Below are 16,609 nucleotides of genomic sequence, written 5' to 3'. Positions count from 1 at the left end.
GGAAAATATGTTGAAGATTATTTTTCTACAACTGCGGAGAAGTGGGCCGATGGTGGCCCACTTCTCCCCATCGGTAGTCTAACTGTTCAATTGATGTATGTTTTCTTCAAATGGCAAAAGTTGCACATTCGGGTTGTAAAACATAAGAAGGTTTACGTAATTTAGGCTGTAGCAGGTGAGTTATTTTAAAAAAATTGTATTTTTTGTTTTCGATTGTTATGGGTGTGATGATTGTAGGGTACAGAAAGACGAAGACGGATCGTGAGTTACCACGGACATGCGTCAACATTGCCACAGTATTGAGAAAGGTGGGTATATAGACATTTAATGATGCCATAAATGATTGACTGATTTTAGGGTGTTTGTGTATGAAGTTATAGACAGGAATTAAAAACTGTTAAAAAGTCTTTAATTTGAGTGTTTTCCCAGGTTTTCACCGGCGAGCATATTATGGACCATAATACCTGATACGCAACCACTGAACACCCTCCCTCAGGAATATCAATATCATCAAAACTTGGATTAATTTCGTTTCGCGGTCTACATTCTACAATTGTAAACAATGATGGCCGACAACGATGGGTTTCATGTGGTCAAGAACAGGGGGAGGAGAAAAAAGATAGCAAACATGAAACATCCCACTTTGCCAAGCCCTTCAGATGATTTTGATTTTACCGCCTTTCAAAAACGACTGAAATCATGCATGTGTGTTGTTCTTGAGCAATTTTTTTATTTAAAGTCTTCGTCTCTATTCTGGAGGAGTTCCGCAGCCGCAGATGGCCGGCACTCGGCACTTACCGTGACAAGGGGGTTGGGTGGGGGGTGCAAAAACAATAAAATGCTAACAGACTGAACCAAACTATTTTTTGTATACCTGCTCAAAATGCTCCCTCTTTAGTGCGTTCTTGGTCGGCCGGCCGGCTCTCTGCAGAACTCCTTCCCTCTTTCGGCTGGATCCAAGCAGATCGGGTCAGCGGGGCCGAAGGCCCCGTCGTGGCTGATGAATGTACGGGGATTTCGGGATTATATTACGGCTATAAATGGAAGGGATGGCTCCCTATATAGAACGCATTGGACAAAAAAGACAAAAACGGGCGTTTTGGGGTTTCTAGACTTAAAAAATTAATTGAGTGACCCCGTGCTAAAGTGTAACTTTAGCTGTTCGGGAAATTGAAATGAGAACTTGAAATGCTCGTTAAAGATTGCAAATAAATATTTACGGATTGTGTAGGAACTACTTTTTGCTCCCCTAAATTTAGCTGACTTGGGAATTCTCTCCGGAACTACTTCTGGTCAAATCTGTTATTCTGTAGGCCACCTCTATTCTCACCCCGGGTGAGAATAGCGCAGGCGAGTCTTTTGACTATTCTCACCCGGTGGGCGTTCACCGTTATTCCTTAGGCCAACCAGTGAAACGTTAACCTTGAACCACAGAATTCTACACTGTGATAACAAAATTGTAGAATTCTGTGCCGTTGCCGTGAACAAACGTTCTAGATCTATTACTACTGTTAATGTTAGCCTAAAAGCGTGCAATTTTGTCTATGGGCAGTGGAGAGAGAGACGAAAGAGGAGTAGCGCGAGAACTTCTGGGCAAAACAAAATGGCGACCCGCGTAGTTCGGCTCGATTCGGAAAGTTAAATAACCGTAGCATCTTTGTAGACGACCAAATTAATTTAGTTTTGTTTTTTAACATAATTTTTTAACTTTGCTTTGGTCAATTTGATCGTCCACACTGATAGACAGTATTCAGAAAGAGACAGAGAGAGAGAGGGGAGGAGCAGATCTTGCGAGAACTTCCGGGCAAAACAAAATGGGGACCCGCGTAGTTCGGCTCGATTCGAAAAGTGAAATAGCCATAGCATCTTTGAAGACGATCAAATTAGCTTACTTTTGTGCTATAACGTAATTTTTTCTTGGCTTTTATCAATCTGATCATCCACACCGATAGACAGTATTCCGAAATGAGGAAAAACAGGTCTTGTTTCACACCGGTTGAGAATAGCCTACGCTGGCAAGTCTCACCCGGGGTGAGAGGTAGATCGTATTTTTATTCTCACCCCGGGTGAGGATAGCCACTTCCTATTCTGTAACTGTAATAGTACTGTTAGTTCAATATTTTATGATTGTGTGAGATAGTAATTATCTGCAGTTTAACTAGCTACAATTAATAAACAAAAGCTGATTACGTTTGTGACTGTGGTGCAAAGTATTGTGAATTTGGAGACAGTGGTTATCCAGAAGGATTTTGTTGGAGGTGTGTTCTAATAGAGTCTGCAGGAACAAGTTTTCTATTTGGCTTGGATCCTGGTTTGAGGATTCCAAGTTGAGTTTTGAGACAATTTTAAAACTGACATATTTTTGGTGTAATCAATATTTCAACAAGTTGTCTGCTAGAGAAGTTGAAGTCAGTGAAAATACAGTTGTTGACTGGTTTAACTTCTGCAGGGAAGTGTGTATTGACGTGTTGCAGGAGTGCAAGTATCAGAGCATAGGAGGAGAGGGTGTATTGGTAGAGATTGACGAGTCTAAATTCGGTCGGAGGAAGTACAATAGGGGTAAACGTGTTGATGGTTTTTTGGGTGTTTGGTGGGATTGAGTCGAGAGACAAAAGTAGGTGGTTTTTTTTGTGTTGTGGAGAACAGGAGTGCAGACACTTTGATTCCCTTGATTCAGAAACACATCAAGCCTGGGAGCATTATTGTTTCTGATGAATGGAAAGGATATTCAACGTTGAAGAACATTGGCTATCAACATTACACTGTGAATCACAGTTGGGAGTTCAAAAAAGCCGAGACAGGCGCCCATATATTGAGACAACTTGGAATCAACTCAAAGCTGTAAAAAAAACATTCAGGGTATGCAAAAACTTTGATAAGCACATAGTTTAGTGAGCTCATTTTCCGGAGGAAATTCTTGAATGAATCTGAGGACCCTTTTTTTGTGTTTATTAAAGAGGGCATCAATCAAGTGTATTCTTTGGCTCGTGCCCGTGACAAGTTGAATTTAAGAAACAGGAGAGAAAGAGAAAGCAGCAGGAAGAACCAGGGAATCTGTGGGAAGACCCAAAGCGGGGTAGAAGCAGCACAGCGACTGCAACGTACACGCGGGCCGAGATAGAGGCTGCTGAGACTGAGAAGCAGGAAGCACCAGGGAATCTGTGGGAAGACCCAAAGCGGGGTAGAAGCAGCACAGCGACTGCAACGTACACGTGGGCCGAGATAGAGGCTTTTGAGACTGTTGTGTCATTGGAATCTGAATCTGAAGCATCCTGTTCACTTTCTGTGGTTTTGTCAATGGATGAATTGGATGAGGATGCTCCGGCTTTTGATTTGGGTGTAAATATTGATGATGATAGCAGCAGCAAGGACAGCCTAACACCTTTTTTGGACCAAATATAAATGGTAAGTCCTTCCATAAGGAAGGTGTTGTTGTGTTTGATGGGGTGGTCGCTCGTTACGGAAGTCCTTACAGTGGAAGGTAAGTTGTGAGATATTTCATTGAGATTTACGATGGTTAAAAGGTCGGGGTAGTTGTCATTCGAATAACCGGGAGTAAAATACAAACTATACACATTATTTGATTAAATGAGCTATTATAATGACTAGGGGAGTATTTGAGTTGTAGTGATTGGTCAAACGCGCGTATGAATACTTGTTGGAGGATGTAAACAAGGATGGTGCATGCAGGGACATTCGAGTGGATTTTTCAGATTCTTTTGTCGACTTTGGACGCAGTGAGTTATATCGTGTTTAGAACTCAAATTATGTTTTTTGAATGGATATTGTAGAAAGCGTTTTAATTGTTAAGTGGTTAATAGTTTTTCTTTCTCATTTTGGAGGGAAATTAACACTTTTGCTGGCGTATTAATATTTTTCCTGATTTTTCTCTATTATTTCATTATATTGACCCGGTCTGCTTGGATTTTATCCATCCCTCTTTCTATTCTTTTATTGTAACTCTTTGCCTTGGCGTGAATTTTTACTTTTGCACCCGCACACAGATGCACTGATTTGAGGGCTAAACTACGGTAATACCGCTGTGTTGCGGTCCCGGTCCTTTGTTTACAGTGTGGCCATCTTCGATACAATGAATTCTCGCTTCCGGGACCGTGTGACGATAATGGCCAGATTTTCAAGGCATACAATGCCAAACAGCACATTCAAATGGCCAAAACACACACTTCTGTTCAAGTGGTACAAGAATTATTTAAAAAATCATATTATACAATCTAGAACTATGTTAAATTTGTTATTTAATTTTGGCATAGCGAACCCTGACTCCAAAGTAATTTCGCTCCACTTCAGTTGACTTGCATGGTTCATTTTAGTCACATGTGTAAAGTTCCAGGATATTTCTATACTGTTACTGTTACTGCTGTTTAATTAGGCTTTTCTTCAGTGATTGAATCATCAATTCCTCCTTTCCTTGTGCCTTTTTAAAAATAAGATTTGAGTTGTGTGTTTTATCATTTTTAAAAAAATTGATTGAGTTCCACAACGTGACGCCATGAGTTTTGCAATGTTTTTTTCACAATGGCTTTTGTAATATTTTATATGAAAATGCCTCCAATGAAGAAGCTGCGCTTAGATTTTTACATCAAAACAATTTAATAAGATCAGTGCCTCCAATTTTTCTGCAATGTCCGAGGCAGATGACTTTAGTCAAAACTGGTAGGGATGAAGAACAATGCTTTAGGTGCCCAGCTCATAAAGGTGAGAAGGTTTTTTTTGTGTAAGGACACCTTTTTTGAACTTAGTTGACCTCACGTAACATTGTTGAACTTCTCTTCTCCTGGAGTTTCGAGGAGCCAGTTGTTCATACCGTGTCCCTGACTGGATTGAGTGAGAATACAGTGATCCAGTTGTTTGCTCACTTCCGTGACGTGTGTTCATTCAAGCTAAGCTAGTGAAAACCCCTTTTCCAATAGGTGGTGTTGGACAGCATGTCGAGATAGATGAAAGTTTAATTGCTAAAACGTATAGAGGTGGGTGTTTGGGGGAATGGATAGGGCCACTGGAAAGGGATTTTTGGAATTAGTGCCCGACAGAACTGCTGCCACCTTCGACGACTGCATAAGCAGGCATATATTGCTCCTGGCAGCAAAATAAACTGTGACAGGTTTCCTTCATATAATAGCATAGTGAATATTCCCGTTGTGCCGGCTTACCAACACGTTGTCGTAATTCATTAGCATAATTTCTTCTACCCCATAACCGGTGCATGTACAAATAAGGTTGAAAACTTTTGGAAAAATGCCAAGAGATGATTTAAAGCCATGAGTGGCCCTAATGAGGCGATGCTGTCATCCCACATTGATGAATTTATGTGGCGCGGAGAGTACGGAAAGACACCAAAGGAAGCATTCAACAACATTGTTGACCATATTCAACAGTGGTATCCTGCTCCGTAAAGTAAGCTTATGATATGATTTTTTAAAAAAATTGTTCTATTTTAATGTGCAGTTTGGCATTGTAGCCCTCTATGCCTTGAAAATCTGGCCATTATCGTCACCCGGAAGCGAGATCATTGTATCCAAGATGGCCGCACTGTTAACAAAGGACCGGGACCGCAACACTGTGGTTTTACCTAAACTACTGCCATAATTTTAGCTGCAGAACACACGCCTGACACTAAAACTCTTGAATTCAATTGTTTTCAAGTAAGTAACCTAATAATCCTAATTGCCAAAACATGAAATCATGGTGAAATGCAGGGGGCTTGCCACCCTGAAACGCATGCGACTAAATGTAGAACGACACAAACTTTTTTTTAGGTAAGACGGCCATCTTGTGGGATGTCAGACCGGGATACCCCCACCGATCATGTGACTACATCTAAATATAGCCACCTGCATGGCACCAAAGATTCGAATGCTACACGATCTCTGATGGCACAACGCGTTGGTGCGATGTTTCTCCTTGAAAACCGGTAGTGTGATATATGATGCGGTGCTCCGATGATGCTGCTGTGTAGAAAATGAATAATAATAAGAAAAAGATGGCCCATGTTATGCAATCTCTTTTCTCCTACAATTGAACAATTTAACTTTAGGCTAAAATGTGACCAAAACCAGGAGTTAGGAGTATAGATTAAGGCCACCTCTATTCGGACTGGAGTCCTGTCAAATTTTTTATTTATTCGGATTCGAGTCCGAAAAAAGGTTTTATATATTCAGACTGAGGTCCGAAAAAAATGTTGTATTTATTATTAGGACTCGGCTTCTAAGTGAGTAATGTGAGTGTAAGGAGGTTACAATAATATAACAGTCGTTGGGGGATTTTACATAAAATCAGAATTAAAACTAGAATTACCTGCAGTAGTCTCCGCCTAAATGCATGCCACACAAAAGCACGCTCCGCTCAAATGTACGCTTTCGTCATCTGACGGGTTTTTTACTATATAATTTAGACATTTAGGCATGGTCACTCCCTCTAAACGCACACTCCGATCCACGAAACACGCCTACAGGTTAAGCTGAACAAAGGGAAATCTGCACAGCTTGCCTAGGACAAGCCTAGACAGCATGATATTTGGTGAGAATGCCCCTCACACCAAACAAAGAGCCTGATGGACAGCGTTTTCACACCCAACTTTTCACAGACAGTACATAGGTCTAGGACTGGTCGATGAAATGTTGGGGGGTTGGGAGACTGAAATTTTATTTGATTGGTCACTGGAAATGCATCTTTATAGAAGAGAAGGTTTCTGACTGGTGTTTGGGTGACTGCATGTAATGTTTAGTTAGACCTAGTCCTATGATGCGCAACACGCGTAAATGGTCGTCCATGAATTTACAGTCGGAGGTGGTCACTTTGAAAGCCACATTGCTCGGCCGTTGTCTCTATGATTATCATGAACAATTTCCTCTTACGCTATCTGTTCCCGACTTTTTATGGTGCATATACACACACACCCATTCAATGCCTTTGTATTCTTAACCGCAACCGGGGAATCCTTCACTAAACCGTCACGTGTCGTCACATTATCGGCCCAAAATGACCCCCGCCCCAAAGGGAGGTCACTAGAATATCAAGGCAATGAGACGACTGTGTCCCTTCCTCCCTTTGCAAAGGTTCATGTAAACGCTCGCTCTGTATAAACACTCTCTAAGGAGCCCTCCCGAGCACCGTGCGTTTAGGCGGAGATTACAGTACTAGGACTGTGTAACTGTGTCAAAAGACTGCACTCTCATTGCACAATGGCAGTGTCTACATACACGGTAAACGACAACTCAGGGTCAACATACACGGTAACAGGCCTCGGGCACTGCTACCAGTCAACAGCTCCATCATTACTTCCACCACCATTTGTCTTTCCACGGGTTAAATTTCATTTTGTTGTGTTATAGTTTTTCTGTAATTATATATTTAAAAAAAAATCACATCACACAAAATCGACAGCCGTGGCCTCTTCCCGACACCTATTCCCCCAGCAAGCCGAGAGTGCGTGATCTCATTGGTCGACATATTTGACTTTGTCCCCTGGCAAGGTCAACTCAACTTTGTTGTTCTGTTTATACTAATGATGCAGGGAGAGCCAGTATAGATAGATCTAATAACAGGATGTTAAAGCTCATGTCTCGATTTCTGTCGTTATAATAGAAAAATCTGTCATAAATGCTGGAAATATTTAGGAGCAAGGGTAGATCTAGTTGTGTGGTAATTGCCAAATATACTCGTATATATATATATATGTAGAGTGAAATCTGGTTGTACTATTCGGTTGCATAAATTCATTGATCTATACTCTGCCTAATTGGTCCCTTTTTCGTTGTGTCAGAAGTGATGTCATGCTGGACTTGATTCAGAGTCCGAATATAATTTTTGTTTAATCAGACTCGAGTCCGAATAGTCACTTTGATAAATTAAAGGTATCGCCAGAATATGAATTAGGGGAAAGAAGAGAGAAGCCAAGCATCATCAGTTCACATTTTTATCCTCTTTCAGGTCTCTTATTATACGCTGCGTTTGGCCCCAATTCTCTCTTTACCTCTGAAAATGAATTCTTCTTCACCATTACTTACTCACTGGGGCCATAACTGGAATCTAAGCCTAATAGACTTAGAGTTAGAGACCCGAAGAACCCAACCCTGTGGCTTCCCCACCTCTCTCTCACTGGTTGCGCACAAACTTCTCCCTTTGCTTGCTGCGTGGGAAACATTATAAGGGCACACACAGCTGAAAGTAATTTTTTCGAACCAAAAATATAGTTGGAGCCATTGGCGTAACCCGTACCTACAATTATCATTGAGTCAAAATCGGATTATCCTTCATGTTTTTTCTGTTGTGTGTGATTTTTGTTTCTTTTGTAAGATGAAAACAATAAAACCTGCAGTTGTGTGCGCTGTTTGTGTAAGTTTATACACGTCTATAATGCAGGCTACACTTTCTTGCTCAGACTTTCATTTGGCCTGTCTAAGTTCTTTCTGTGGCAGTTTAAGTCTACTTTTCCCTTAAGCAGCCCTGAGACATTGATTATATTTCCTCACTGCCTGACTTTAGGTTAAGGAGTGGTATCCCTCCCCTGTTCTACTCACATGGTATGTTTTAGTTACAGTAATATGCAATACATTTTTTTAATGTAGTATATTTTTTACAGTATTTTCTGTATACACAGTATTCTAATTCGTTGAGTGAGTTAATGGATTTAGAAAGCTCATATAATTAAAGTGATTTTCTTTTTCTTTTATTCCTTTGCAGTCAGGACATAGTTCTGTCGGATTTCTTTAAAGACAGCTATGGTATGTATGTTCCGAATTTTTTTTTCTTCTCTTGAGTTGAACTACTGTGTATTCCTATTTAATCGTATGCCAAACCATTGATGAAGTAGGAACATGATATTTTATTTATGAGTTTTAGCATCATTGCTCTACTAAAGAATTTTATCTTTCTGTTGACTTACGGTAGGGTTTAAGGAATTTGAATTTTTACATGAATCCAGAAGTGGCAGCATCATTCCATGTCTGTTGATGGCTGTGTCCTGATGGCTTTGTGGACCTTGCAAAATGATAACATCAAATGTTAGGTTAGCGCTAGAAGTGAACTGTGGCTTTCAGTTTTGTTACAAGTATGTATATGGTCACAGAACACCCAAGACCTCTGTGGATTTGAAAATAATTTTGTCGGAGTACAAATTAAAGGAAGCACACAATGATAACTTTTAATAGAATTCTCAGCTTCACTTTTTGTTCAGATAGCGTATTTTTGTTGAAATAATGAAAATTGTTAGGCTCATTCAGACATCCTTGTGTGCACACTCACATTAGCGTCATGTATGCTTATACGGACATGCACATGCTGACTCAGGTTATTACACAAACAAAATCAACTCTTTTCTGACCTTTCTCATGTCTACAGTCTACTTGTGCAAGTACACACACACACACATACACGCACACACACACGCACGCACGCGCGCACACACACACACACACACACACACACAACTACACACTGACACACCCACCTTCTCATGTTCCTTCTCAAAATATGTCTCTTTCCATGCTCTGTGTCTCTGTAGATGTCATTTCATGTAATTCTTACTCTGTGTATTTGCATTACAGAGAACATTATCAGTGCCCTTTCCAAGCTAATCAGAGAAAAAGCCACTTCCCTGTACAACAACACAGGTAAGGATATTTTGATATTTTGAGGGATTGCACGTATTTCTACTTTCTAGTTCTGACTCTGTCCTTTAATAATAATAATAATAGATAATAGATAGCATTTGTATAGCGCATATCCCCGCTCAACAGCAGGCTCTATGCGCTTTACACTATATTATTACCCCAGCAGACCATAGTACACTCCGAAACATTCTCAGCTTCCCGGGAAGCATACAGTGCGAGCAGCTGATTAAGCGCTCAAACACTTACAAACTGACAAGATCTTTTGCTGTCTATAGCCGGGTACCCATTTCCACCTGGGTGAAGTGAGGAAAATTTGTGTAAAGTGCCTTTCCCAAGGACACAACGTCGGGCCCCTGACGGGATTCGAACCCACGACCTTACGGTTGCGAGTCCGAGAGCCTAACCACTAGGCCACCGGCGCCACATAAACAGACAGTCAGTTATAAGGATCCCTACAAACCATCTTTCTCAGCTTTTGGGAAAGAAAACTATAAGCTACCTCAGCGTCCAAAGTGTAAATTATTTGCCTTTCAAGAGTGTTTGTTACTAACTGGATGTCTACGTCATATGAATTCTACTGTGTGTTTTGTAAAGGGTAAAGTTGTGTGGAACCTGAAATAATTGTTTTCTGGTGTGTTTATTTTATTTATTAATTTTTTTCCAGATCAACAGATGGTAGAGACACAGCTTGGAGATAATGTCTCAAATTTGAAACTGTCGGAGGACAGATCTGGCCGTGGTCAGTCAGACGGGGACCAGAGTTTCTCTGGTCAGCAGCATGAGAAGCTTGCCCCAGGCAGTGTGGAGATTCTCAGCTATGGCCTCGGCAACTTCACTTCCTGTCCCATTGCAAGATATCAGCTGTCCTTCCTTATAGCTACGAGGGACAGACTTTCAGTGAGTCATATTTTTTCTTCTTTTTTATCGGTATGCGGTTATATGAATTGTTGGGGTAGATTATTATAGGTATTATCCCTCTATACTGTTGCTGAATACGTACTGCTGTGTCTGTTCTTTTTTCAAAGTAAGTAGAGGTCAATGTTTAGATTACTGAAGTCATTCTGTGATTTTGTCTAAAATTTATTTTTGGGTACTGAACGTTTATGTCAGGACACAATGGAATCAGGCGCTTATCAATTTTGGGTGTAGGGAATTATTGGTATCATCGTAAAGCTTGTTTATTTGTCTAGTTTTTGATGAAAAAATACCCGTTTACAGTGAGTAGAAGAAGAGATTTATTTGTGACTAAAGGAGATGGGGTTGCCTGGTGTCAGGTTTAGAATTAGGGAGGAAATGGCCTATCGAAGTTTGGTGACGATAAAAGCTGGAGTGTCCTTGAAAACGGCAAATTTACACTTTTTTCTGCCTTTCATCAACGTTTTTCAGTAAATTCCCCGCAGGAATGTGTTTTTTAATGGACATATTAGGTGTTGAGCAAAAAAAAAAATTGATGAAATTGTCCAATGGGTGGAAAAATATTAATTTCTTTGACATTTTAAAAATTTTGACTAGCACCTGATTTCACTATGATGCCACACATTTGTATTTTTTTGCTCTAGTTTTTTTGTTAGTCTTTCTCAGAATCTGATTTATCTCCATAGGACTCATGCAGTACCTGTTATGTTTATGACCCCATGTTCTCCAGTCATGAAGTGGATGCACTGAAGACCTTGGGTTTTACAGTCATCTCAGAAAACGAGGTAAGCTGAACATTATTTTTTTTTTCTCTCAAAATGAGCTGATATGACAGGTGAAAAGTTTTGTTATATGTTTTATGGCAGTGGCAGGGGGGGGGGGGGGGGAGTTTTTGCTTCATCATCAAAAGGGGATGTGCCAGCATTGTGTAATTCCCTTAACGATTTCTTTAGCTTTGGTAACATTAAAGTGACTTTCTTTGGAGAAAACTTTAAACAGTTTTTCAGCTTTGAGGAACGAAAAGGATGCCAATGTTTTGTAGGTCAGAGGGGGTGAGGGAGGTTGCGATTGTTTCATGGTTTGGAAGAATTTGTCATCAAGTCATGACTCTCTTTCTTTGTATGGTTAATTTGAGGATACGGCAAGTGGTTCTTAGCTTTTACGACTGTCTCACTTTTAATTGTCTCTCCTTTTGGCTTATTATTTTCAGCCTATGACCTTGATTGTATTACTGTAACTCTGTGAGGTTTCATGCCGTATTTTTTTTTGTAATTCAAGTTCTCTGCTGAGGCAAAGTAGTGGTTGTCTTTTGATCTTTTGTCTCTGCAGGAAGGGAAACGAGAATGCACACAACCAACCGTGGCATTCCTGCCTCATTGTGGGAAGGCGTTATATAACAACTTATTGTGGACCAATCTACTTAATGGAAAGATGGCATGTGGTCTCCATAATCTGGTGCTCGTTGGGAACAGCTTCACTCGCATGGTAGAAAGGTATATTTACACATATATGTATATATAGTCGAGTCTGCTCTAATGGTCACCTGGCCAAGACAATCACCTGTACTAGTGTCCACTTCCCATTTCTTTCCTTGTGTGTTTTCTGTGTTATGATGACCCAGTTCAGGACATGTACCTGTCTAAGACAACTAGTTTTCTCCTTGACAATGGGAGGCTGTCTTGATCAATTTTGACTGTGAGATGAAAGCTCTGAGCCTCTGCTATTTGACAGAGTAGGTGTCTTTTTTTTTCTCTCCTGTAAGTAGGAAGATGAAAATGCAGAAACTTTTCCAAAGTGACTTGAGAACTGTGTTCACTTGTGTCATGCATCAGTTGTTCCAACTTTTTTACCTCTCATATTTTGCGTGGTTATAACCTTTTTACAGTTAGTGTTCTTTGTACTTAAATATCTGTAAAGTGCTCAGACCTGTGTGCACACAGGAGTAGGTGCTACAAAAATGATCTGCATTATTATTTAGACAGGTGGGTGACTACATTGAATGGGTAGTTGGCAGGTGCTCTGGTGTGGTTTGCTCCTTCTTTCCTGTGAAACATCTATCATACTTATCTCTCCTCCCCCTTTTTTGTGTATGCTACTCTCTTGTAACACATCTATTTTGCGGCACTTATGTCAATATGACCTTATTGTGTTGCAAGTGCGGTAAAACTCTTAGTAAAACTAAAACTAAAAGACTACATTGTAGTTGGTATCTTTACCCAGTGTATGTCCCCTTTACTTTTGAATGTCTGGCCTGTATTCGTTGTGACCTGTGGCTTTACATGCAGTTGGGTGGTACACGCACAGACACACATGCGCTCGCTCACTAAAAAGTATGCACACTGTTGGGCGCTCACATACACTCGTACACACTAACACATATACACACACATGTGCCCACATGGTTGCACACTAACACATATGCCACCACACACTCACACACATACACCCACACACACACATATCAACACACCCACACACACATGTATCGACACACACACACTCACACTCACACACACACATATGCAATACATTTTTTCACATACTCTCACACAATAATTGGTATTTGCCGGGAGCAGTACTATGCCAAGTCATACTGCAAGGGTATAAATAGGATGTTCACTGTCGTGATTGCAATGTACTTGAAGACACCATGAGGTCATTCAAGAGGCGGAGCCTTCCACTTGAACGTCCTTCTCCCACAGGACCAGGCCAAGCTTGCGAAGACCCGTAAATAGTCCCCAAAGTATGAAAAATTAAAAACGCTCCGTTATAGATTCAAAGAAAGGCTGTACGTACCCTGCAGTCCTATATGATTTCAACTAAGGTATCAGTACATCTAAAGGGTTGTCTTACTTTATGGGTTTGCCATGCATAAGAAAAGTCTAAGAATTTTAAGTGTTACCGATCAAAAGATTAATGATAGGTTCTTTATCTTTGACAGCACACCAGAACGAGTTTTGCGGAAAACTGGGGACTATATTCTCAAGGTAAGTACCAGGATTTTCTCTTTGGTCATTCTTACATTGTGGATGATTGGTGGGTGATCTGGTATAGTTTTGTTCCTTTATTTTTCCTTATCAAACATCTATAGTCCTTGTCTCTCCTCCTTCTTTTCTTTGTATGTTACTTTCCAATGGGAACTCTGGCTATTCGTCAGCACTTATATGACTTATTTGTGTCGCAAGTGCCATAAAATTAAATCTCTTACCAAGATTCTTCCTTGTTCTCTGTGTTGCTGACATTTAATGTGAAGTGTTGTCTTAGTTTAGGTACAGTGGTCACTGTCTAAAAACCGTAGGAGCCTGGTCCACCTGAGAACCTGCTTTCACTATAATTGCAATGCGTAAGAACCAATTAAAAAATATAAAATGTGCTTAAGAACCGGGTCTGAGCTCTGGGCTGTGTGTTGGTTCAGGTGAAAGTAGAGGAGGTGGCATGGACTAGCAGAGGACAAAATCTACCCATTGCGCAGACATTTTCATATTGTTTTTTAGTCATATACATGAGCTCTACCGAGCGGGTCAGTTACTAATGGATTTTCAGTTGATACAATTTCTTCTCACATGGTCACAGTTTCTGATTATCTTATAAAAGCTGGCCCATTCAGGGTCATTCTTTCTCTTCACTTACAAAGTGTTGCAAGTGGTGCTGCTCTATAGTTTCTATGTTGTCAAATTGTAGTAGCAATGTTTTGTCATAAAAATTCACTTTCAAGCTTCTGGTTCTCACCTGTCCAAAAACAGTTTAGCTGACTTTGACATAAGTACACATATAGTCTTTGTTTGACAAAAACAAACCTCTATCTTCTTTTGAGCATCGTATTGCCTATGTATCATTATTTCACGTAAGAATAAACAAAGGAAGCCCACTGACAGAAGCTGAGTTATGCCAGCTAAAATCTGCCTTAAACAGTCAACTTAAGACCCCTCCTTTTTCTGTCTCCTGATAAACAATTTCTTAGGTGAAGACGACTGTACATCTCTGTACATATAATATTTGTGAAACTTCACACTTTCGCAAACCTAAAACTTCCGAACCACTTAGTTTTCGAATTTGACAAAATTAATGGTGGTTCGGAATCTTTTAAAAATTAAAAGGTGCACAGTTTCGTTGAAGAGCCTGAAGTCACTGTAGTTTAATTTTCAGTTTTTTATTAGTTTCGTTTAGATCTTATCTTGGGAAAGTCCGTCTTCTAAGACGCCATTGTAAACAAGCGAGGCTTCCGTTCACTAGCCATGCGCAGATTCCACACCTTTGAAATTATGGAGTGTACAACCACGAAAGTGGAATAGAGAATCAATCTGTACATCTATTATATAATATTGGGCTACTCTGAAACACACATGTCACTTTTCTCTCTATGTTTATAGCTCCGTTCCAGCAGAGTGTAAAAAGAGTAGGCCAATATGACTTTCAGTTGATGTTAATGCACCGATCATTCCTTTCATTGAAAGGGGGCCCAACTAGTATATATAGATCTACTTTTGCATCTGGTGGTGACTTGTCATGATGAGGTACATTAATGGTCAAGGTTGTTTATCCAAGTTTTGAATGATGGGAAGAAATTTAATTTAATTTCATGTCTTTTCCCAACTTTATGACGTATGTTTTCTTTATTTTTTAACTGTGGCATGAAGTTTGTCTACCCTTTTACACTCCTTTTACTTTTAGGATGTGATGATAGACTGATCTTCAAGGAATGCCTCGGTGGGTCTGTTTCTCTTTCATAGTTTCTGTTTTCCTGTCTCATCCATTGCTTTTGTATCAAAACTTTGTGTTTTGTCTTATCAGATACACCCACACATGGATGAAGTGGTCCTGCCTTCGACTTTTGTTCACAAAGATGTGTTCAATGATCTATCTCTTCACACTTTCCCCAAGTCTCGGCTCCAGTCTGCACCAGCTTCTCTGTGGGAAGATTTGGAGGAGCCGTGCTACAGTGACACAGATGTAGAATATATTCGAAAATAAAGACAGTCCGAGGTAGACTAAAAATAACTTCCTTAGAAAAACTTCAACAGATGGGTGACAGGAAAAGACCAAAATGATACAAGGTTTTTCTTTTAGAGCAACCATGCCAAGAAATGAGTTGTGAACCATGATTGCCAACATCTGTTTCAGACCCTGTCACTTGAAGAGGAAGGACAGTCTGGTTTGATCCTATTCACAGCTGTGATTTGTATTTGCCTGCTGTGGCCACATTTTACTACCATATATGATGTAGCCTTAATAACCAGTGATATGTAATTTGTAAATTAAATTAGTTTTGAGATTTCAACGAAAATAAGTAGTTGGGGTGTTCCAAGTCATTTTTGTGAATGCTGCACAAGTCATTTTTTGAAAAAAAGACTGAAATATTTTTATCCGATTTTTTTTTTTTCTGACTTGAATGTGGTGGATGAGAAGTTCTGGCAAGCCTGTGACGAGTCGGGCCAAGTATTGATGTGTGTTGTAACTGTTTGTGAGAGCAGCTGCTTCTTTAGTTTTACACATTACTTTAGTCTGAAAATTTGCCTATATTTTGTTCCATTAATCAACGTTTTTCAGGATAATTCACACGAAAATGTGTTTTTATACTGACAAACAATGCGATGAGTCAAAAAAAAAAATTAATAAATTGATGAAAATTGCCGAACTGGAGGAAAAATGCCTGTTTCTTCGATTTCATTATTTTGACGAGCACCAAATTTCACCATGATGCCTCAGATTTGTTGCTTTATTCTTTTGTTTCTCTGTCTCTCACCCGCCCTATTCTAATTATATGACGAGAAGAATGTGCCTAAACAATAAAGATGCTGACTCTATAATTATTTGTGTACGGTATATTTTTAGACTTTGTTATTAGTGTTACTGATAGGTTACCAGTAGTTGAAGGGGGTGCCCAGACTCCAGCCCCAAGCGTGTACATTTTCAGCAGCGCTTGTACCTCCCATTGTCCCAAGATCGTACATTCTCAGTTTCATGGTGTACTGAATTTGCTCATTTTTCGAAATTAGCTAACCTAATTAAAGTTTAATTTTCGTAATATTTATTCATTTACCTTCAAACATGGTTATACTTTA

General features: G+C 39.9%; 1 protein-coding gene across 2 annotated transcripts; it reads left to right on the top strand.

Moving 5' to 3' along the window:
• Window positions 1-552: 552 nt before the first annotated feature.
• LOC101851627 (SRR1-like protein) lies at window positions 553-16,354 on the top strand. 2 transcript variants are annotated; one of them, XM_035973797.1, is made up of 9 exons: window positions 628-705; window positions 5,778-5,932; window positions 8,704-8,744; window positions 9,567-9,632; window positions 10,297-10,529; window positions 11,234-11,332; window positions 11,877-12,040; window positions 13,489-13,534; window positions 15,339-16,354. In XM_035973797.1, the coding sequence occupies exons 1-9, from the start codon at window positions 700-702 to the stop codon at window positions 15,516-15,518; spliced, it is 990 nt and encodes a 329-aa protein (XP_035829690.1). In that variant the 5' UTR covers window positions 628-699; the 3' UTR covers window positions 15,519-16,354. The 2 variants fall into 2 exon arrangements, with proteins under 2 accessions (XP_005091557.1, XP_035829690.1); XM_005091500.2 differs by lacking the exon at window positions 5,778-5,932 and having other exon boundaries at window positions 553-705.
• The last annotated feature ends 255 nt before the right edge of the window (window positions 16,355-16,609 follow it).

This window comes from Aplysia californica, unplaced genomic scaffold (assembly GCF_000002075.1).
Source record: "Aplysia californica isolate F4 #8 unplaced genomic scaffold, AplCal3.0 scaffold00031, whole genome shotgun sequence".
Classification (NCBI taxonomy): Eukaryota; Metazoa; Mollusca; class Gastropoda; order Aplysiida; family Aplysiidae; genus Aplysia; species Aplysia californica.
Note: the sequence above shows the minus strand (reverse complement) of the source record. Positions and strands in the feature narration are given on the sequence as shown.

Excerpts from the sequence above, each read along its gene's own strand:
- LOC101851627 (XM_035973797.1), top strand. Across the intron at positions 5,933-8,703 it reads ATGTTTCTCCTTGAAAACCG|TCAGGACATAGTTCTGTCGG; the intron begins GTAGTGTGATAT and ends ATTCCTTTGCAG. Across the intron at positions 10,530-11,233 it reads CTACGAGGGACAGACTTTCA|GACTCATGCAGTACCTGTTA; the intron begins GTGAGTCATATT and ends TTATCTCCATAG.